General features: G+C 62.6%; 1 protein-coding gene across 1 annotated transcript; it reads right to left on the reverse strand.

The window, feature by feature from the left end:
• Positions 1-1,842: 1,842 nt before the first annotated feature.
• On the reverse strand, positions 1,843-22,549 carry LOC135460211 (plasma membrane calcium-transporting ATPase 3-like). Its single transcript, XM_064736947.1, has 21 exons — positions 22,205-22,549; positions 21,751-21,907; positions 20,713-20,910; positions 18,910-19,167; positions 17,684-17,809; positions 17,486-17,614; positions 16,956-16,997; positions 16,702-16,869; positions 15,697-15,911; positions 14,411-14,653; positions 13,337-13,578; positions 12,482-12,716; positions 11,050-11,235; positions 9,884-9,971; positions 9,671-9,777; positions 8,454-8,645; positions 7,379-7,592; positions 6,054-6,265; positions 3,753-3,860; positions 3,037-3,195; positions 1,843-2,172 (listed from the first exon to the last, which is right to left on the reverse strand). The coding sequence occupies exons 2-21, from the start codon at positions 21,899-21,901 to the stop codon at positions 1,858-1,860; spliced, it is 3,588 nt and encodes a 1,195-aa protein (XP_064593017.1). The 5' UTR covers positions 21,902-21,907; positions 22,205-22,549; the 3' UTR covers positions 1,843-1,857.
• Between the last annotated feature and the right edge of the window lie 1,277 nt (positions 22,550-23,826).

Here is a 23,826-nt window from a genome sequence, read left to right on the forward strand (position 1 = left end):
AAAAAAACCCCAAAGATGGATGGACCCCCCCAAAAAAAATCAAAAAATCCCCCATAGAGAGACCCCCCCCCCCCAAAATTTTGCCCACAGGAGGGAGGGACCCCCCCCAAAAAATCCCCCCATGACAGACACCGGGACCTCCCCCCCCCAAAAAAAAATCTTTCCCATTGACTGAGGGACCCCCCCCCTCCAAAATTAAACCCCATGGACAGGCAGACCCCCCCCCACAAAACCCCCATGGACCCCTCCCAAAAAACCGAAACACAGACAGACCCCCCTCCCCAAAAACACCTCATGGATATATGGACCCCCCCCAATAAAAATATCCTTCATGGACCCCCCCCCCAAAAAACCTCATGGACAGATGGACCCTCCCCGAAAAAAAACTTCCTATGGACCCCCCCCAAAAAAAAAACCCCCATGGACTGAGGGACCCCCCCCAAAAAACTCCATGGACAGACGGACCCCCCCCAAAAAAAAGCCACAAACACAAAGGGACCCCCTCCCCCAAAAAAACCCCTATGGACCCCCCCTCCAAAAAACCCAAACACAGATGGACCCCCCCCCAAAATCTCCATCCTCCCCAGGACCCCTCCCCAAATCCCCCCAATAATCACAGATCCCCCCCCCCAGGACAGAGACCCCCCCCAATAATCACAGACCCCCCCTCAGCCTCGGCCGTGTTTAATTTCCGGGGGGGGGGGTGTCCCGACCCCGTGCGCGCCCCCCCCCCCAATAAATAATTACAGCAATTAAACCCCAATAAATTAATGAGTTCATTAAATTAATTAAACCCCCCAACCCAGTTGTGCCCCACCCCCAAATAAAACATGGCTTATGGGGGGGGTCCCTAATTTAAAAGGGGAGGGGTCCCCAATTTGAGGGGTGTTCCAATTTGGGGAGGGGTCCCCAGTTTGAAGGGGGGGGTCCTTAATTTGGGCGTGTCTCTAATTTGAGGGGGGGGTCGCTAATTTTAAATGGACCCAATTTGGGGAGGGGTCCCCAATTCGAGGAGAGGGCGACCTCAATTTCAAAGGGGGGGGTCCCAATTAGGGAGGGGTCCCCCAATTTTAAAGGGACCCAATTTAAGGGGAGGGGTCCCCAATTTAAAGAAACCAAATTTAAGAGGGGGGGTCCCCAATTTAAAAGGGGAGGGGTCCCCAATTTGAAGAGGGGGGAGTCCCCAATTGAGGGGAGTCCCCAATTTAAAAGGGGGAGGGGTCCCCACTTTCAAACGGGAGGGATCCCAAATTTGAGGGGGGGGTCCCCAATTTCAAATAGACTCAATTTGAGGGGCAGGTCCCCAATTTAAAAGGGGAGGGGTCCCAAATTTGAGGGGGGGGTCCCCAATTTAAAAGGGAAGGGATCCCGAACCTGAGGGGGTCCCCAATTTAAAGGAACCCAATTTAAGGGGGGAGGTCCCCAATTTTAAGAGGGGGGGTTCCCCAATTTTAAGGGGGGGGGTCCCCAATTTTAAGAGGGGGGGTCCCCAATTTTAAGAGAGGGGGGTCCCCAATTTTAACTGGGGGGTTCCCCAATTTTAAGGGGGGGATCCCCAATTTAAAAGGGGAGGGGTCCCCAATTTGAAGGGGGGGGTTCCCCAATTTTAAGAGAGGGGGTTCCCCAATTTTAAGGGGGGGGTCCCCAATTTTAAGAGGGGGGGTCCCCAATTTAAAAGGGGGGGGGTCCCCAATTTTAAGAGGGGGGGTCCCCAATTTTAAGAGGGGGGGTTCCCAATTTAAAAGGGGAGGGGTCCCCAATTTGAAGGGGCGGGTTCCCCAATTTTAAGGGGGGGGGTCCCCAATTTTAAGGGGGGGGTCCCCAATTTGGGGCGGATTTTTGGGGGCCCCCCCCCACTCAGAGCGAGGTCTCGAGGCTGTGCAGCCGCCCCGGGGGGGGGCAGAAGAGCCCGGGGGGGGCGCGGGCCGTGGGGGGGGGTCTGTGGTTGTTGTTGCGATTTGGGGGGGGGGCGCGGATGGGCGGGGCCTCGCTCTCGGCGTCCGTGTCGTCGATCAGGGGGATGTCGCGGGTGTCCCCAAAAATCAGCTCGGCGTGGGGGGGCACCCCGAAAGGGCCCCCCCCGCCCACGATCAGCCCCAGGGGGGGCTCCGGCCGGGGCAGGGGTGGGGGACCCCCCCCCAAATTGCTGCGGAAGGCGCGGACCACCCGCATCTGTGGGGGGGGGGGGGGGGGGAGGGGGGAGAATGAGGGGGGGGCAACCCGAAAATAGGAAGTGACCCCCCCCACACCAAAAAATAAAAATAAAAGATAAAAGATAAAAAATAAAAATAAAAAGAGAAAAATTTTTAGAAAATATATATAGAAAAAATATATAAATATATAAATATATATAAAATATAAATATATAAATATATATAAAATATAAATATATAAATATATATAAAATATATATATATAAATATAAAAAATAAAAGATAAAAAATAAAAATAAAAAATAAAAATAAAAGAAAAAAATTAAAAATAAAAAATACAAAATAAAAACAATAAAAAAATAATAAATAAAAATAAAATATAAAAAATAAAAATTCCCCACCCCAAAAAAAAAATCACCTCCCCTAAAAAATCCCCCCCCAAAAAAATCTTCTCCCCCAAAAAAATCCTACCAAAAAAATGCCCCCCCCAAAAAAAATCCTTTCCCAAAAATAATCCTCCCCCAAAAAAATCCACCCCAAAAAAAAAACCCTCCCTTAAAAAATCCTTTCCCCAAAAAAATTCCCCCCCAAAAACATCCCAGAAATTATTTCCCAAAATTTTAGGATTTTCCTCAAATTCTAGGATAAAAAGGGAATTTTGGGGGGGCAGGAAAACCCAAACCCCCCAAAATCCTCCCCTAAAAGACCCCAGAACTCCCATTTTCCCCTTGGGAATTTCCAAATTTTGGGATCTTTCCCCAAATTTTTGGGGGATTTTCCCCCAATTTCAGGAGTTTTCCCGAATTTTAAGATTTTCCCCCCAAGTTTTGGGATAAAAGGCGGGAATTTCGGGGGGTGGGTTTATTTTGGGGAGGGGTCTCACCTGGGTCTGGATGCGGCTCAAGCCCCTGACCCACAGAACCTTCCCCCGGCGCAGCTCGGCCGCGTCCAGCTCGGCCTGGTCAGCGTGGCCGGAGCCCTCGGACCACTGACCGCCCGCGGGGCCGGGGCACTGCGGCCCCCCTGGGACACACACCAGCACCTGGGGACATTGGGGACACACTGGGGACACCTTGGGGACATTGGGGACACCACGGGGACACGCCGGGGTCAGTGAGGTCACTCCAAGGACAATGGGGTCAGTGTGGTCATTGGGTTCTGGCCACTCTGGCCACTGACCACTCAAGTGGCCAGAGCACTGCAGCCGCTGGGGTCACACCCCGGGACCTTTGGGGACAGTGGGGACATCCTGGGGACAATGGGGACAGTGGGGGTCCCACGGAGCGTGGAGGTCCCCCCCCATAGGTCAGGGGGTTCTGTTGGGGGGGTCCTTTGGGCTCCCCAAGGTTGGGAGTTCCGTGGGTCTGGGGTCTCATGGGTGGGGTTCCCCAGGTGGTTGGGTGTTCCCAGGTGGGCGTGGCTCCCCGGTGGGCAGGGGTCTCCAGGTGGGCGGGGGTCCCAGGGCGAGGGTCCCCAGGTGGGCGGGGTCTCACGGGTGGGCAGGGGTCTCCAGGTGGGCGGGGGTCCCAGGGCGGGGCTCGCGGGTGGGCGGGGTCTCGCGGGTGGGCGGGGTCTCGCGGGTGGGCGGGGTCTCCGTACCTGTCCCCAGACGAGCTCCCCCACGCCCACGAAGAGGCACCAGAGCCACTGCTCGGCACTGAGGGGGGAGCAGCTGAAGGGCTTCCCCCCGAACTGCACGATCAGCACCTGGGGAGGGGACACGGGGGGGACACGGGGGTCACACACCGCCCCCGACACCCCCCCCAAACACCCCCGGCCACCCCCATGTCCCCACAATGTCCCCACAATGTCCCCTGTGTGTCCCCATAGGGAGCAGCTGAAGAGCTTCTCCCCGAACTGCACGATCAGCACCTGGGGGGACACAGGGGAGACATGAGGGGGCACAGGAGGGGACACGGGGGTCACACACCCACCCAGACACCCCTGTGTCCCCAAAATGTCCCCACAATGTCCCCCTGTGTCCCCAGTGTGTCCCTATGGGGAGCAGCTGAAGGTCTTCTCCCCGAACTGCACGATCAGCACCTGGGGAGGGGACACGGGGGGGACACGGGGGTCACACACCGCCCCCGACACCCCTGTGTCCCCACAATGTCCCCACAATGTCCCCACAATGTCCCCAGTGTGTCCCCATAGGGAGCAGCTGAAGGGCTCCCCCCGAACTGCACGATCAGCACCTGCGGAGGGGACACGGTGGGGGGGGGACACAGGGGGACACGAGGGGGACACAGGTGGACATGGGCGTGACAAAGCCCCCCCAGATACTCCCCAGCCACCTCTGTGTCCCCACAATGTCCCCGCAATGTCCCTGTGCCCCACCTGCACGGCGAAGGTGCCCAGGACGATGGTGCAGAAGATGGGGTTGGCATTGAGATACCCTCAAGACGTTCCTGTGTGTCCCCATGTGTGTCCCCATGTGTGTCCCCATGTCCCCACACATCCCCACATGTCCCCAGGTGTCCCCATGTATGTCCCCATGTCCCCACATGTCCCCACATGTCCCCAGGTGTCCCCAGGTGTCCCAGTGCCCCACCTGCAAGGGGAAGGTGCCCAGGACGATGGTGCAGAAGATGGGGTTGGCATTGAGATACCCTCAAGACGTTCCTGTGTGTCCCCATGTGTGTCCCCATTGTGTCCCCATGTGTGTCCCCATGTCCCCAGTCCCCTGTGTGTCCCCATGTGTGTCCCCATGTCTCCACACATCCCCAGGTGTCCCCAGGTGTCCCCAGGTGTCCCTGTGCCCCACCTGCACGGCGAAGGTGCCCAGGACGATGGCGCAGAAGATGGGGTTGGCATTGAGATACCCTCAAGACGTTCCTGTGTGTCCCCATGTGTGTCCCCATGTATATCTCCATGTCCCCACACATCCCCAGGTGTCCCCTGTATGTCCCCATGTGTCCCCAGGTGTCCCCAGGTGTCCCTGTGCCCCACCTGCACGGCGAAGGTGCCCAGGACGATGGCACAGAAGATGGGGTTGGCGCACACGCCCTCGAAGACGTTCCTGTGTGTCCCCATGTGTGTCCCCATGTGTGTCCCCATGTGTGTCCCCATGTCCCCACACATCCCCAGGTGTCCCCAGGTGTCCCGGTGCCCCACCTGCACGGCGAAGGTGCCCAGGACGATGGCGCAGAAGATGGGGTTGGCGCACACGCCCTCGAAGACATTCCTGTGTGTCCCCATTGTGTCCCCATGTGTGTCCCCATGTGTGTCTCCACACGTCCCCACATGTCCCCACATGTCCCCAGGTGTCCCCAGGTGTCCCAGTGCCCCACCTGCACGGCGAAGGTGCCCAGGACGATGGTGCAGAAGATGGGGTTGGCATTGAGATACCCTCAAGACGTTCCTGTGTGTCCCCATTGTGTCCCCATGTGTGTCCCCATGTGTGTCTCCACACGTCCCCAGGTGTCCCCAGGTGTCCCAGTGCCCCACCTGCACGGCGAAGGTGCCCAGGACGATGGTGCAGAAGATGGGGTTGGCATTGAGATACCCTCAAGACGTTCCTGTGTGTCCCCATGTGTGTCCCCATGTGTGTCCCCATGTGTGTCCCCACACATCCCCAGGTGTCCCCAGGTGTCCCTGTGCCCCACCTGCACGGCGAAGGTGCCCAGGACGATGGCGCAGAAGATGGGGTTGGCATTGAGATACCCTCAAGACGTTCCTGTGTGTCCCCATGTGTGTCCCCCTGTCCCCAGGTGTCCCCAGGTGTCCCCAGGTGTCCCGGTGCCCCACCTGCACGGCGAAGGTGCCCAGGACGATGGCGCAGAAGATGGGGTTGGCGCACACGCCCTCGAAGACGTTCCTGTGTGTCCCCATGTGTGTCCCCATGTATGTCCCCATGTCCCCACACATCCCCAGGTGTCCCCAGGTGTCCCGGTGCCCCACCTGCACGGCGAAGGTGCCCAGGACGATGGCACAGAAGATGGGGTTGGCGCACACGCCCTCGAAGACGTTCCTCTCGCCGTGCAGCTTGCGCGCGTTGAGCTCGTTGAAGAGCTGCATCAGCACGAACGTGTTGAAGATGATGGTGAAGTGCTCCGAGGGCGGCGCGTGCAGCGGGGCGGCGCGGCCGCTGTCGATGTCAAACAGCACCTCCCCTGTGGGGACACGGGGACACCTCTGGGGACACCCTTGGGGACATGGGGATACTCAGGGGGACACCCTTGGGGACATGGGGACACTCATGGGGACAGCGCTGCTCCGAGGGCGGCGCGGCCGCTGTCGATGTCAAACAGCACCTCCCCTGTGGGGACACGGGGACAGGGACATGGGGACACCCCTGGGGACACCCTTGGGGACATGGGGACACCCCTGGGGACACCCTTGGGGACATGGGGACACCCATGGGGACAGCGCTGCTCCAAGGGCGGCGCGGCCACTGTCGATGTCAAACAGCACCTCCCCTGTGGGGACACGGGGACAGGGACATGGGGACACCCATGGGGACACCCCTGGGGACATGGGGACACCCATGGGGACACTCATGGGGACAGCGCTGCTCCGAGGGCGGCGCGGCCGCTGTCGATGTCAAACAGCACCTCCCCTGTGACAGGGACACATGGGCACATGGGGACACTCTTGGGGACACCCTTGGGGACAGCCCTGAACACATGCGGACACCCTTAGGGACATGGGGACACTCATGGGGACAGCGCTGCTCCGAGGGCGGCGCGGCCGCTGTCGATGTCAAACAGCACCTCCCCTGTGGGGACAGGGACAGGGGACACTCACACTTATGGAGACATGGGGACACTCATGGGGACACTCATGGGGACACTCGTGGGGACACTCATGGGGACATGACCATGGCTGTGGGAAATCATCCCCTATGTCCATTGTCCCGTCCCCAGTGTCACTGACCAGCGAAGAGCAGGGTGAAGATGACCAGCAGCTGGTAGGGCATGTGTCCCACCATGTCCCACCATGTCCCACCATGTCCCCATGGGTTCCCATGGATTTCCATGGGTTCCCACCATGACTGACCGGCGAAGAGCAGGGTGAAGATGACCAGCAGCTGGTAGGGGCTGTGTCCCACCGTCTCCCACCATGTCCCCATGGGTTCCCACCATGTCCCCATGGGTTCCCATGGATTTCCATGGGTTCCCACCATGACTGACCGGCGAAGAGCAGGGTGAAGATGACCAGCAGCTGGTAGGGGCTGTGTCCCACCATGTCCCACCATGTCCCCATGGGTTCCCACCATGACTGACCGGCGAAGAGCAGGGTGAAGATGACCAGCAGCTGGTAGGCGGCGTGGCCCAGGATGTTGCGCAGCATGGTGCCCGACACCAGCGGGTGGTCGCGGCCATAGGGCCGGCGCAGCAGCAGCGCCTCCGTGGGCGGCTCCGTGGCCAGAGCCAGCGAGGCCAGGGTGTCCATGATGAGGTTCACCCAGAGCATCTGCACCGCCTTCAGCGGAGAGTCCTGGGACAGGTGGGACAGGTGGGCACAGGTGAGCTCAGAGGAATGGGACAGGTGGGCTCAGGTGGGCACAGGTGAGCTCATTGGAATGGGACAGGTGGGGACAGGTGGGCACAAGTGAGCTCAGGTGGGCTCAGGCCAAGGTGTCCATGATGAGGTTCACCCAGAGCATCTGCACCACCTTCATTGGAGAGTCCTAGGACAGGTGGGACAGGTGGGCACAGGTGAGCTCAGAGGAATGGGACAGGTGGGCACAGGTGAGCTCAGGTGACCTCAGGTGGGCTCAGGTGAGCTCAGGTGGGCTCAGAGGAATGAGACGTGGGGACAGAGGGATGGGACAGGTGGGCACAGGGGGACGGTGTGATTCGGACCCAGGCGACCCCACCTGCCCAGGTGACCCCTCACCTGCCTGATGCACGTACCAGTGATAGCCACCATGACGGCCACCACCCTACCCAGGTAAATCCCATCTGTCCTTATGTCCCACCTGCCCAGGTGAGCTCACCTGTGTGATGCACGCCCTGGTGAAGGCCACGATGACCATCCCCATGTCCCACCTGTCCCACCTGCCCAGGTGAGCTCACCTGTGTGATCCATGCCCTGGTGAAGGCCACGATGACCATCCCCATGTCCCACCTGCCCAGGTGAGCTCACCTGTGTGCTGCAGGTACCAGTGAAGTCCTCAATGACCTCCCCCATGTCCCACCTGCCCAGGTGAGCTCACCTGTGTGATGCACGCCCCGGTGAAGGCCACGATGACCATCCCCATGTCCCACCTGCCCAGGTGAGCTCACCTGTGTGATGCACGCCCCGGTGAAGGCCACGATGACCATCCCCATGTCCCACCTGCCCAGGTGAGCTCACCTGTGTGATGCACGCCCCGGTGAAGGCCACGATGACGGCCACCACGTTGACGGTGAGCTGGAACTGCAGGAACTTGGCGATGCTGTCGTAGACGTTGCGGCCCCACATGACGGCCTTGACGATGCTCGAGAAGTTGTCGTCGGTCAGGATGATGTCCGAGGCCTCCTTGGCCACGTCCGTGCCCGCGATGCCCTGGGGGACACGGACAGGTGACACCCAGGTGGGCACAGGTGACACCCAGGTGGGCACAGGGATGAGGAACCCCATGGTGGATCCCCAAGGTGACACCAAGGTGACACCAAGGTGACCCCAAATGGGTGAGGGGACATCCGAGGCCTCCTTGGCCACATCCGTGTCCGCGATGCCCTGGGGGACACCGACAGGTGACACCCAGGTGGGCACAGGTGACCACAGGTGATACCCAGGTGACCACAGGTGACCCCAGGTGACCCCCAGGTGACTCCCAGGTGACCACAGGTGATACCCAGGTGACCACAGGTGACCCCAGGTGACCACAGGTGACCCCCAGGTGACCACAGGTGACCCCAGGTGACCCCCAGGTGACCCCCAGGTGACCACAGCGATGGGGAGGGGTCCCCATTTTGGGAGAGGGAGATCTGGAGTCTTGGGGGAGGGGGGGTCCCATTTGCAGGAAGGGTCTTGAGAGTCCAAATTTGGGGAGGGGTCTCAGAAATCCCAGTTTGGAGTGGGGTTCTGGGGGTCCCAATTAGGAAGGATTTTCCCATTTTGGGGAGGGGTCTTGATATTTGGGGAGGGGTCTCCAGAATGCAAATTTGGAGTGGGGTTCTGGGGGTCCCAATTTGGGGAGGGTTCCCAGGGGTCCCAATGTGGAGAGGGGTCCTGTGGGTCCCATTTTGGGGAGGGGTCCCATTTGGAGGAGGAGTCCCATTTTGGGGGGGGTTCTCAAGAGTCCCATTTTGGGGAGGGGTCTCCGGAATCCCATTTTGGGGAGGGGCTGTGGGGGTCCCAATCTGGGGAGGGGTCTCATTTCGGGGAGGAGTCCTGCTATTTGGGGAGGGATCCCGCTATTTGGTGAGGGGTCCCGCAGTTTGGGGAGGGGTCCCGCTATCTGAGGAGGGTCCCATTTTGGGGAGGTCTCATTTCGTGGACTGTTCCCATTTCGGGATAGTCCTGCTATTTGGAGAGGAGTCCCGCTTTTTGGGGAGGGGTCCCGCAATTTGGGGAGGGGGCGTTACCATGGCGAACCCCACGTCGGCCTTTTTGAGGGCGGGGCCATCGTTGGTGCCATCGCCGGTGACAGCCACGACCTGGCGCTGGTCCCCGATGGTGCTGTCGATGATCCCTGGGGATGGGGGGGGGACAGGTGAGACCCCCAGACCCCCCCCCCGAGACCCCCGGGACTCCCCCGAGACCCCCGAGACCCCCGGGACCCCTCCCCAAATTCGCACCTTTCACCAGGGTGTGTTTGTCGGTGGGCGATGACCGAGCCAGGACCCTCAGCTTGGGCCACACCTTGTCCAGACGCTCCTGCTCCACCTGGGGGGAACTGGGGGGGTGAGACCCCCGGAGACCCCCCTGGGACCCCCAAGGACACCTCGAGACCCCCGGGGACACCTCGAGACCCCCGGGGACACCTCGAGACCCCCAAGGACACTCAGGGGACACCCAGGACCCCTCAGGGTCACCTGAACCACCCCAGACATCCCCACACACCTTGTCCACGTGGTCCTGATCTACCTGGGGGGGTTTGGGGGGGGTGAGACCCCCGGGGACCCCCCCCAAGGACACCTCGAGACCCCCAGGGGACAGCCCGGGACCCCCAGGGACCCCTCAGGGTCACCTGAACCCCCCCATGGCCACCTGAACCACCCCAGACATCCCCACACACCTTGGCCAGGTGCTCCTGATCTACCTGGGGGGGTGAGACCCCCGGGGACCCCCCCAGAGACCCCCCCAGCGCCTCCCAGTTCCTGTTCCAGTTCCTCCCAGTGTCCCCAATCCTGCTCCCAGTGCTCCCAGTCCCTCCCAGTGCCCCCAGTGTCCCCAATGTCCCCCAATGTCCCCCAGTGTCCCCAGGGCCACCTCTCCGCGGTCGTTGTGGATGCGCCGGTTGAAGTCCTTCCCCTCCAGGCACAGCCAGTGTCCCCCAGTGTCCCCAACCCCCATCCCAGTGTCCCCCAGTGTCCCCAGTGTCCCCAGGGCCACCTCTCCGCGGTCGTTGCGGATGCGCCGGTTGAAGTCCTTCCCCTCCAGGCACAGCCAGTGTCCCCCAGTGTCCCCAACCCCTGTCCCAGTGTCCCCAATGTCCCCCAGTGTCCCCAGTGTCCCAATCCCTGTCCATCCCAGTGCCTCCAATCCCTGTCCCTCCCTGTGTCCCCCAGTGTCCCCAACCCCCACCCCAGTGTCCCCAATCCCCATCCCAGTGTCCCCCAGTGTCCCCAATCCCCATCCCAGTGTCCCCAGTGTCCCCAGGGCCACCTCTCCGCGGTCGTTGCGGATGCGCCGGTTGAAGTCCTTCCCCTCCAGGCACAGCCAGTGTCCCCCAGTGTCCCCAATCCTTGTCCATCCCAGTGTCCCCAGTGTCCCCCAGTGTCCCCAGTGTCCCCAGGGCCACCTCTCCGCGGTCGTTGCGGATGCGCCGGTTGAAGTCCTTCCCCTCCAGGCACAGCCAGTCGCCGCCGCCGCCCGCGGGCAGGATGCCGCACTTGGCGGCGATGGCGCGCGCCGTGTCCAGGTTGTCGCCCGTCACCATCCGCACCGTGATCCCCGCGCGCTGGCACTTCCGGATGGCCTCGGGCACCTGCCACACGCACTGTCCCCGTGCTGTCCCCGCGGTGTCCCCGCAGTGCCACCCTCCTGTCCCCGGTGTCCCCCCAGTGCCGCCCTCCTGTCCCCCCGGTGTCCCCGGTGTCCCCGGTGTCCCCGCAGTGCCACCCTCCTGTCCCCCCGGTGTCCCCCCAGTGCCACCCTCCTGTCCCCGGTGTCCCCGGTGTCCCCCCAGTGCCACCCTCCTGTCCCCCCGGTGTCCCCGCAGTGCCACCCTCCTGTCCCCGGTGTCCCCGGTGTCCCCCCAGTGACACCCTCCTGTCCCCCCGGTGTCCCTGCAGTGACACCCTCCTGTCCCCCCGGTGTCCTCCCAGTGCACCCTCCTGTCCCCCCGGTGTCCCCGCAGTGCCACCCTCCTGTCCCCGGTGTCCCCGGTGTCCCCCCAGTGCCACCCTCCTGTCCCCCCAGTGTCCCCGCAGTGCCACCCTCCTGTCCCCAGTGTCCCCGCAGTGACACCCTCCTGTCCCCGGTGTCCCCAGTGTCCCCCCAGTGCCACCCTCCTGTCCCCGGTGTCCCCCCAGTGACACCCTCCTGTCCCCCCGGTGTCCCCCCAGTGCCATCCTCCTGTCCCCCCGGTGTCCCCGCAGTGCCACCCTCCTGTCCCCCCGGTGTCCCCGCAGTGCCACCCTCCTGTCCCCGGTGTCTCCATTTCCCCCCATGTCCCCCATCCCCATGTCCCCATGTCCCCCCCACGTCCCCATTCCCCCCCCCATGTCCCCTCATGTCCCCACGCCCCCCATGGCCCCTTTGTTCCCATTTCCCCCCATGTCCCAATGTCCCCCCCAAGTCCCCATTTCCCCTCATGTCCCCACAACCCCCAATGTCCCCATGTGCCCCATGTCCCTCCATGTCCTAATGTCCCCACATCCCTCCCATATCGCCACACACCCCCCATGTCCCCGATGTCCCCGATGTCCCCATTTCCCCCCCATGTCCCCGCGTCCCCTTTGCTCCAATGTCCCCACATTCCCCCATATCCCCACACTCCCTCCATGTCCCCAATGTCCCCCATGTCCAATGTCCCCCCGTGTCCCCACGCCCCCCATGTTCCCACGCCCCCCCGTGTCCCCACGCCCCCCATGTCCCCACACACCTCGGGCCGCACGGGGTCCTCGATGCCCACGATGGCGATGCAGGTGAGCTCCCCGACCACGTCCCCCCGTGTCCCCAATGTCCCCATGTCCCCCCACTTCCCCATTTCCCCCCGTGTCCCCGCACACCTCGGGCCGCACGGGGTCCTCGATGCCCACGATGGCGATGCACGTGAGCTCCCCGACCACGGCGGCCTCGTCGTCCCAGGGGGGCTCGGGCCGGGCGGGGAAGTCGCGGAAGGCGAGGGCGAGGGTCCGCAGCCCCCCGGCCGCCATCGGCTCCACCACGCGCCGCACCAGCTCCTCCCGCTCCGGCCCGCCCAGCGCCCGTGGGGCGCCCGCCGCGTCCAGCATCGAGGTACACCTGGGAAAGGGGGGGGACAGGTGAGTCGGGGGGACAGGTAAGGGGTTATGGGCGCCTCCCGCGTCCAGCATCGAGGTACACCTGGGGAGGGGACGGGTGAGTCGGGGGGACAGGTAAGGGGTTAAGGGCGCCCCCCGCGTCCAGCATCGAGGTACACCTGGGGAGGGGACGGGTGAGTCGGGGGGACAGGTAAGGGGTTAAGGGCGCCCCCCGTGTCCAGCATCGAGGTACACCTGGGAAAGGGGGGGGACAGGTGAGATACAGGGGGGACAGGTAAGTCACGGGAGGGGGCTCCCTCCCCCAGGCTGGCACCCATGGCCCTGCCTGCCCAGGTGTGCACCCAGGTGTGCCCCCCTCTCACCTGCGCAGCACCATCTCGGAGGCGCCCTTGCAGAGCAGCCGGTACCATGCTCATAGCCCTACCTGCCCCCAGGTGCCCCCAGGTGTGTGCCCAGGTGTGCCCCCAGGTGTACCCAGGTGTGCCCCCCCTCACCTGCGCAGCACCATCTCAGAGGAGCCCTTGCAGAGCAGCCGGTACCATCCCTCCTGGGCCGGCACCCATGTCCCTACCTGTCCCCAGGTGTGCCCCCAGGTGTGCCCAGGTGTGCCCCCTCCCTCACCTGCGCAGCACCATCTCGGAGGCGCCCTTGCAGAAGAGCCGGTACCCCCCCTCGGGCCGGCGGGTCACTGTGCTCATGGATTTGCGCTCCGAGTTGAAGGTGAACACCTTGACCAGGTGCTCCTCGGGCACCTGCGCCCGCTCGGCCTCGGGGTCGCGGCCCAGCGCCAGCGCCAGCCCCAGCAGGGCACACTCGGTCTTGTTGCCCACGTGGCGAGGGAGGGCCCCGGGCGCCTCGGGGGGCTGCAAACGGGCACAGGTGAGGGCACAGGTGAGGGGACAGGTGAGGGCACAGGTAAAGCACAGGGACAGGTAAAGGGGGCAGGTAAAGGGGACAGGTAAAGGGGGTGGGGGCAGATAAAGGGGGGAGGTAAAGGGGGCAGGTAACGGGGCAGGTAAAGGCTGGGAGAGGTGAGTGGCACAGGTAACGGGGCAGGTAAAGGGGCAGGGGCAGGTAAAGGGGCAGGTAAAAGGGGGCAGGTAAAGGGGCAGGTAACGGGGCAGGTAAAGGGGCAGGGGCAGGTAAAGGGGCAGGTAAAAGGGGGCAGGTAAAGGGGCAGGTAAAGGGGCAGGGGGCAGGTAAAAGGGACAGGGGAAGGTAAAGGGGGTGGGAGGGCAGTAAAGGGGGCAGGGGAAGGTAAAGGGGACAGGTGAGGGGGCAGGTAAAGGGGGCAGGTAAAGGGGGTAATTATGGGGACAGGGGACACATAAAGGGGGCAGGTAAAGGGGACAGGTGAGGGGAGCAGGTAAAGAGGGCAGTTAAGGGGGTGGGGGGGGCAGGTAAAGGGGTTGGGGGCAGGTAAAGGGGGTGGGGGGGGGCAAAAAACTCCCCTAAAATTCTCCCCAAACCCCCCAGACTTCCCCAAATTCCCCCCAAATCATCCCCAAACCCCTCCCAGTGCCTCCCAGTGCTCCCAGTTGGCCTCACCAGTATCTTGCTGGTGTAGGCGCTGTTGATGGTGATGGCCTGGGCATGTGACCCCCTCCCTAAACCCCCTAAAACCTCCCCAAAATCCCCCTAAAATCGCCCCCAGACCCACCCCAGCCCCCTCCCAGTGCTCCCCGTTGGCCTCACCAGGATCTTGCTGGTGTAGGCGCTGTTGATGGCGATGGCCTGCGCCAACAGGTCGAGCGTGGGGGGCGCCAGCGCGGCGGGGGCCGGGGGGCGGCTGAAGTGCGACCCCCCCACGTAGGCCTGTACCACCGTCATGCGGTTGGTGGTCAGCGTGCCCGTCTTGTCCGAGCAGATGGCCGTGGCGTTGCCCATGGTCTCGCACGCATCCAGGTGCCGCACCAGGTTGTTGTCCTTCATCATTTTCTGGGGGGGGAGTTTGGGGAAAAATTGGGAAAATTGGGGGAAAAAAAATGAGAAAAAACAGGGTAAACGGGGAAAAATGAGAGGGAAATGGGGGGGGAGAAATAGGGAAGGAAATTGGGCAAATGGGGTAGGATGGGATCAGGTTGTTGTCCTTCATCATTTTCTGGGGGGAGGAAGGGAGGGAGTTTGGGGTAAAATTGGGGGAAAATTGGGAAAAAATTGGGAAAAAATAGGGGGAAATGGAAGAAAATGGGAGCACGTCGTTGTCCTTCATCATTTTCTGGGGGGAGAAGGGAGGGAATTTGGGGAGAAAATTGGGAGAAGTGGGGAAAATGGGAGGAAAAAACGCAAATGGCCAGATGGACAAATGGACATGGAAGGACAAATGGACACAGATGGACAAACGGACGTGGATGGACAGATGGCCAGCTGGACACAGAGAGATCATAGAGAAATGGATATGGATGGACAAATGGCCATGGAGGGACAAATGGCCAGATGGACAAATGGCCAGATGGACAAATGGACATGGAGGGACAAATGGACACAGAGGACAAAAGGCCAGATGGACAAATGGCCAGCTGGACATGAACAGAGAGATGATGGTAAAATGGACAAGGATGGACAAATGGACATGGGGGGACAAACGGACATGGATGGACAGATGGCCAGCTGGACACAAAGAGGGAGATGATGGCGAAATGGACATGGATGGACAAACAGGCATGGAGGGACAGATGGCCAGCTGGACACGATGGGCACGATGGAAGATGATGGAGAAATGGACACAGAGGGACAGATGGCCATGGAGGGACAAACGGACATGGAGGGACAAATGGCCATGGAGGGACAAGTGGCCAGATGGACAAATGGACACAGATGGAAAAATGGCCATGGATGGACAAACAGCTGGATGGACATGAACAGAGAAACGATGGAGAAATGGACACGGATGGAGAAACGGCCATGGATGGACAAATGGACACAGACGGACGGACGCCCAGACAGACAAACGGACACGGACGGACAGACGCCTCGCCCACCTTGACGGAGTAGGCGAGCGAGATGGTGACGGCCAGCGGGAGCCCCTCGGGCACGGCCACCACCAGCACGGTGACGCCGATGATGAAGAACTTGACCCAGTACTGGACGTAGACCGGGGCGCACTCGGCCAGCCAGGGCCGGCCCTGCACCACGAAGGTCTCGATGACGAAGTAGAGCACGAGGATGATGACGGTGATGGCCGACATGGCCAGGCCTGCGCGGGGACACGCTCAGGACACGGTCCCACAAAAGGGTCACCGTGTCCCTGTCACCCTGTTTGGGGACACCGAACCCTCTGGTGTGTGCGGTCACTTGGGTCAGTTTGGCCTGGAGCACTGGTTTGTCCTTCTTGGGGACACCTCGTGTCCTTGTCCCCACCTTGTGCCTGATGTCCCCACCCTCAGGACATGTCCCCAACCCTTTGTCCCCTCATTTGGGGACCCTGATCTGCACCCTCACTTTGACCTGTGGCACCAATTTGTCCTTGGTGCCACCTTGGGGATGTGTCCCCAACCTGCTCACAGTGTCCCCACCCCTCAGGACATGTCCCAAATATCCCCAATCCCTTGTCCCCTCATTTGAGGACCCCAATTTGCACTGTCACTTTGGCCTGTGGCCCCTGATTTGTCCTTGGGAATGTGTCCCCACATCTCAGGACACGTCACCAGTGTCCCCAACCCTTTGTCCCCTCATTTGAGGACCCCAATTTGCACTGTCACTTTGGCCTGTGGCCCCTGATTTGTCCTCGGGAATGTGTCCCCAACCTGCCCACAGTGTCCCCACATCTCAGGACACGTCCCCAACCCTTTGTCCCCTGATTTGGGGACCCCAGCCCCACCTGCCTTCCCGATCTGCACGGCCAGCTGGGTCAGCTTGGCCTGGAGCACGGACTTCTCCTTCTTGGTGCCACCTCGGGGATGTGTCCCCAACCTCCCCACACTGTCCCCACCCCTCAGGACGTGTCCCCAACCCTTTGTCCCCTGATTTGGGGACCCCAGCCCCACCTGCCTTCCCGATCTGCACGGCCAGCTGGGTCAGCTTGGCCTGGAGCACGGACTTCTCCTTCTTGGTGCCACCTCGGGGCCGTGTCCCCGCGCCATCGGCCGTGTCCCCTCCCTCGGCGCTCTTGAGCGGCTGCATCTCCATGGCCACCGCGCCGTCCTGCCGCTTGCCTGGGGACACCGGCCACGTGGCAGGGGGACAAGGGGGGGACACGGGGAGGGGGCTTTGGGGATGTCCCCACCCGACCCCAAAGCACCTTTGGGTTGTGGGGTGTCCACGGCGCCATCCTGGGGCTTCCCTGTGGGACAAACGGGGGGTGGGGACACCCCGAAATGTGACCTGGGGATGGGGGGGGACAGGGAGGGGGGGTGGCACTGGGGGTGGGGAGGGGGAGTGGCAGTGGTGGCACTGGTGGGGACAGGGATGGGAGGGGGGAAGCACGCAGGGACAGAAGGGACAGAGGGGACAGAGGGTCTGGGGACCTTGGGGACAGAGGGTCTGGAGACCTTGGGGACCCTGCAGACCTCTGGAGACCTTGAGGACAGAAGGGACAGAGGGGACAGAAGGGCCCTGGAGCCCTCGGGGACATGGGAGAAACTTGGGGACAGAAGGTGACAGATCCCACAGAGTCACCAGCCACCCATGGTGCCACCAGTGCCACCTCCCATGGGGCCACCAACCACCCACGGTGCCACCCAGCGCCATATTCCTTGGGGACAGTGCCAAGCAGTGCCATCCCCTTGGGGACACCCCAGCGCCAGCAGCCACCCCCAGGTGTGGCGTCACCTTTCTTGTCCTTGCCGTCGTCCTCGTCGTCCCCCGCGGCGCCCAGCAGGGTGAAGATGATGCCGCTCTGCGAGTTCACGCCCACGGCCGTCACCACCATCCTGCCCGAGCCCTCCATGACGTGGGTGCCTGGCGGGGACACGGCGGTCACGGCGCTGTCCCCCCGGTGTCCCCTGGGTGTCCCCAAACGTCCCTCACCCGAGAGCAGCAGCGGGTCCTTGTCCAGGGACTTGCGCACGTGGTCGCTCTCCCCGGTCAGGGCGCTCTCGTCGATCTTGAGGTCGTTGCCCTGGATCAGGACCCCGTCGGCCGGCAGGAGGTCACCTGCAAGGGGACAGGGTCACCGTGGTGTCACCAGGGTGTCCTGGGGTGTCCCCAGACCAGGTGTCAGGGTTGTGTCACCATGGTGTGACCAGAACTCTGTGGTGTGTCCTGGTGTCCCCTGGGGTGTCCCCAGATCAGATGTTGGGGCTGTGTCACCACAGGGTCACCAGAACCTTGTGGTGTGTCCTGGTGTCCCCTGGCGTGTCCCCGGATCAGGGGTCAGGGCTGTGCCACCATGGTGTGACCAGGATCTTGTGATGTGTCCTGATGTCCCCTGATGTCCCCTTGTGTGCCCATGGGCGTGGGGACACAAGAGGACATGAGGATGGGGACACAGTGATGGCATTGGGATGGGGATGGTGACACAAGGGTGGGGACAGAGGATGGGGACACAGTGACTGGGACAGGAATGGCATCAGGATGGGGATGGGGACACGGGGATGGAGACAGGGGATGGGGACAGGGGATGGTGACATGGGGATGGGGATGGGGACAGGGGATGGCATTGGTGGGGAGACAGGGGATGGGGACACAGGGACTGGGACAGGAATGGCATCAGGATGGGGATGGGGACACGGGGATGGAGACAGGGGATGGGGACAGGGGATGGGGACACAGGGATGGGAACACGAATGGCATCAGGATGGGGAGGGTGACACGGGGATGGAGACAGGGACACAGGGATGGGGACACAGGAATGGCATCAGAATGAGGATGGTGACACAAAGGTGGGGACAGGATGGTGACACAGGGATGGGGACAGGAATGGCATCAGGATGGGGATGGGGACACAGGGATGGGGACACAGGAATGGGGATGGTGACACAGGGATGGGGATGGTGACACAGGGATGGGGACACAGGGATGGGGACCCAGGGATGGGAACAGGAGATGGCATTGGGGTGGGGACAGGGGATGGGGACACTGGGATGGGAACAGGAATGGCATCAGGATGGGGATGGTGACACGGCGATAGTGACAAGGGATGGACATGGCAGCTGAGATGTCCCCAAGAGACGCCATCAAGATGACGACGCGCAACCCCACCACAACCCCACGCCCTCTGTCCCCGCCGTGTCCCCACCCTCTGTGCCACTCACCGTACTTGACCTGCACGACGTCCCCCACCACCAGGTCGGCCACGGGCACCTGTGCCAGGTGTCCCCCGCGCAGGACGGCCACGCGCTGCTCGCGCTCCAGGCGGCTCTGCAGCCCCCGGAACTGGCGCTCCTTGCTCCAGTCGTTGGACGCCGTCACCAGCACCACGCAGGCCACCGAGAGCAGGATGGCCGCGCCCTCGATCCAGCCGGCCTCCGCCTCGCCCTCGTCCTCCGCGCCCCCCGACGCCTGCCCGCACGCTGGGGACACGGGACGGGGTGTGACGTGTGGGGACAAGAGGTGTGACATGCGGGGATATCGGTGACACGTGTGGGGACATGGGCGACACACGTGGGGACAGCGGGACGGAGGTGTCACATGTGGGGACAGCAGGACGGAGGCGTCACATGTGGAGATATCGGTGACACACTTGGGGACATGGGGATAGAGGTGTCACATGTGGGGATATCAGTGACACACGTGGGGACAGCAGGTTGGAGGTGTGACATGTGGGGATATCGGTGACACGTGTGGGGACATGGGCGACACGTGTGGGGACATGGGCGACACACGTGGGGACACGGGACGGACGTGTGACATGTGGGGATATCGGCAACACAGGTGGGGACATCAGCGACACACGTGGGGACAGCAGGGGTGGAGGTGTGGCACGTGGGGACAGTGGGGACAGAGGTGTGACACGTGGGGATATGGGCGACACACATGGGGACAGTGGGGACGAAGGTGTCATACGTGGGGACAGCAGGACGGAGGCATCACATGTGGGGATATCGGTGACACACTTGGGAACATGGGGATAGAGGTGTCACATGTGGGGATATCAGTGACACACGTGGGGACAGCGGGACGGAGGTGTCACATGTGGGGATATGGGCGACACATGTGGGGACATCAGCGACACACGTGGGGACAGCAGGGGTGGAGGTGTGACATGTGGGGACAGTGGGGACGGAGGTGTCACATGTGGGGACAGAGGCGTGACATGCGGGGATATTGGTGACATGTGTGAGGACATGGGCGACACACGTGGGGACATCAGCGACATGTGGGGACACCAGGGACAGAGGTGTGACATGTGGGGACAGAAGTGTGACATGTGGGGACAGGGGGACACATGTAGGGACATGGGGATAGACGGGGCACATGTGGGGATATTGGTGACACACGTGGGGACATCGGCGACACATGTGGGGACAGTGGGGACAGAGGTGACATGTGGGGACAGCAGGACGGAGGTGTGACACGTGGGGATATTGGTGACACACATGGGGACATGGGTGACACACGGGGGGACACAAGGGACAGAGGTGTCACATGTGGGGACATTGGCGACACACATTGGGACATGGGTGACACGTGGGGACATAGGGATAGAGGTGGCACACACGGGGATATCGGTGACACATGTGGGGACAGTGGGGATGGAGGTGTCACACGTGGGGGACGCGGGTGACACACGTGGGGACATGGGGGGACGTGAGCGACACACGTGGGGACATGGGCATTGCAGGTGGGGACACGGGAGACAGAAGTGTCACATGTGAGGACATGGGAGACATGTGGGGACAGCTGGGGACATGGGTGACACATGTGGGGACACCAATGTCATGCACAGCGACATGGCCAGGGGTGTAGGGGATGCGGGATGGGAATTTGGGGACATGGGGACAGCAGATGGGACACAGGGCAGGGGATGGCACCGGGACGGGGACACAGGGATGGGGACACAGGGGTGACAGCAGGATGGAGACACGGTGCCAGGGCCGTGGGGACAGAGGTGTCACCTTCATCGGCGGCGCCGGGGGGCGCGTAGAAGGACAGCCCGAGGGACACGAGCGCGGCCACCTCGAGGATGACGAGGGTGACGTCCTGCAGCGCCTCCCACACCAGCGCCGCGAAGCTCTTGGGGCGCCGCGGGGGGATCCAGTTCCGGCCGAACGCCCGGCGGCGGCGCTCCAGCTCCGGGGGAGCCTCGGACAGCCCTGGGGACACGGCTGTCACCCCACGGCCATCCTGGGGACACCCCTGTCACCCCTACGGCCACCCCGGGGACACCCCTGTCACCCCCATGACACCCTGGGGACACCCCTGTCACCCCTGCAGTCACCCTGGGGACACGGCTGTCACCCCACGGCCACCCTGGGGACACCCCGACAGCCCTGGGGACACCCCTGTCACCCGCATGACACCCTCACACAGCCCTGGGGACACGGCTGTCACCCCATGGCCACCCTAGGGACACCCCTGTCACACCCATGACACCCTGGGGACACCCCTGTCACCCCCATGACATCCTCACACAGCCCTGGGGACATGGCTGTCACCCTACGGCCATGCTAGGGACACCCCGACAGCCCTGGGGACACGGCTGTCACCCCATGGCCACCCTGGGGACACCCCTGTCACCCCCAGAGCCAGCCTGGGGACCCCTGGGCAGTTTTGGGGGCTCCAGGGGGAGTTTTGGGGGGTCCCGGTTGGTTCTGCAGGGTCCCAGTGGGTTCTGTGGGGTCCCAGTGGGTTTTGGGGGGGGTCTCAGTGGGTCCCAGTAGGTCCCGGTGGGTTTTGGGGGGGTCCGGGGGTTCCTGATGGGTTTTGGGGGGTCCCAGTGGGTTCTGGGGGTCCCGGTGGGTTCTGGGGGTTCCTGGTGGGTTCTGGAGGTTCCCAGTGGGTTCTGGGGGATCCCGGGGGGGTCCCGGTGGGTTTTGGAGGGTCCCGGGAGTGTTGGGGTGGGTTCTGCGGTTCCCGGTGGGTTTGGGGGTTCCCGGTGGGTTTGGGGGGGTCCCGGGGGGTCCCGGGGGGCTCGCGGCGGTCGGGGGCGTTACCGTCGGTGGGGGAGGTGCGCAGGCGGCGGCAGAGCCCCGGGACCCCCCCCAGGTCCCGCTGCAGCCTCAGGAGCGCCTCGGAGCCGCGGAGCTCCATCAGCGCCCGCAGCTCCGGCAGCGCCAGCCCGAAACCCCCCCCGGCGTCCCCCATGGCGGCCTGCGGACAGCGACAGCGTGGGGACAGCGATGAGGATGGCAATGGGGACAGGGGACAGCGATGGGGACACCGCTGGGGCCATGGGGACAGAGGTGGGGACAGGGGACAGCACTGGGAACAAGACCGGGGACATAGGAAGAGGGATGGGGACAGGCCTGGGGACATGGGGACAGCGCTCAGGGTTTGGGGACAGCGCTGGGGACACGGTTGAAGGCCTGGGGACACATCAGAGCCGGGGGACACCGAGCACAGCACGGGGACAGCAATGGGGACAGGGCCAGCCCACCCGGCCCTCACCTGTCAGCGCTGGCGGGGCCTGGGGGGGGTCTCGCCGGGGGGGGCCCGGCCGCCCCCCCTGTCCGGGAAACACCTGGGGACAGCGGGGACACCTGAGGGGACAGCGGGCATGGCCCCGCCCCCCGGGGACACCGGTGACCACCAGGAACTCCCAGTTCCTCCCAGTAAATTCCAGTTCTCCCCAATCCCCTCAGTCCTTCCCAGTGACCCCAGTAAATCCCAGTCCCCCCCAGTCCTCCCAGTTTGCCCCAGTCCCGCCAAGTTCCTCCCAGTAAATCCCAGTCCCTCCCAATTCTCCCCAGTAAATCCCAGTCTCCCCCAGTTCTCCCAGTTCTCCCCAGTCCCCCCAGTCCCTCCCACTGCCCCCAGTACATCCCAGTTCTCCCAGTCCCCTCAGTTCACTCTCGCTCCGCCCAAGCCCCGCCCCCTCCTGTCCATCCCACGTTTTCAGCCAATCAGCGCCCGTGTCCAGCGCCGAGGCCCCGCCCCCGGCCCTGCGGCGGCGCGCGCGGACTGCGCCAAAGGGAGGGCGGGGCCTCGGGACAGGGGCTGGACATGCCAGCCCATATATGGGCAAAACCACGCCCACCACGTCGGGAAAACCAACGCCCCCGTGCTGTAAACCCCGCCCACAGCGGGAAAAGCCCCGCCCACAGCGCGGCACAGCTGGGCACACGTGGGCTCCCAGTAAATCCCAGTAAGTCCCAGTTTGCTCAGTGAGCCCCAGCCAGTCCCAGCGTCCCCAGCAGCTCACGGCTCTCCCAGTGCTCCCAGTATGTCCCAGTTCACCCACTGAACCCCAGTAACCCCCAGTGCTCCCAGTATGTCCCAGTTCACCCCAGTAACTCCAAGTTCACCCAGTGAACCCCAGTAACCCCCATTGCCCCCAGTAAGTCCCAGTATATCCAGTTCACCCAGTGAATCCCAGTAACTCCCAGCGCCCCCAGTAACTCCCAGTAAAACCCAGTAACTCCCAGTGCCCCCACTCCCAGTATATCCAGTTCACCCCAGTAAATCCCAGCGACCACCAGTAACTCCCAGTGCTCCCAGTAATCCCATGCCCATATTCCCCAGTTCACCCAGTGAATCCCAGTAATTCCCAGTGCCCCCAGTAACTCCCAATGCCCCAGTAACCCCCAGAGCCTCCAGGAACTCCCAGTTCCTGCTCACACCTGTCCCTGACACACTGGGACACATCTGGGCACACCTGGACACACCTGTCCCTGACAGACCTGACACACCTGGGCACATCTGTTCCTGCCCCACCCGGTCACACCTGTCCCTGTCACCTGGGCATCCCTGACACACCTGGTCACAGCTGGTCACACCAGTCCCCACCACACCTGGCCACTGCTGTCTGTGACACCTGGACATCCTTGACACACCTGGACATACCTGGCCACCCCTGTCCCCACCACACCTGGACACCCCTGGCCCTGCCACACCTGGACATTCCAGACATATCTGGCCACACCTGGCCACCCCTGTTCCCACCATTCCTGGCTCTGTCACACCTGGACATCCTCGAAACACCTGGAAATCCCTGACACACCTGGACACACCTGGCCCTGTCACACCTGGACATTCCTGTCACACCTGGTCACACCTATCCCTGTCACACC

Source organism: Zonotrichia leucophrys, unplaced genomic scaffold (assembly GCF_028769735.1).
Source record: "Zonotrichia leucophrys gambelii isolate GWCS_2022_RI unplaced genomic scaffold, RI_Zleu_2.0 Scaffold_34_1600103, whole genome shotgun sequence".
Classification (NCBI taxonomy): Eukaryota; Metazoa; Chordata; class Aves; order Passeriformes; family Passerellidae; genus Zonotrichia; species Zonotrichia leucophrys.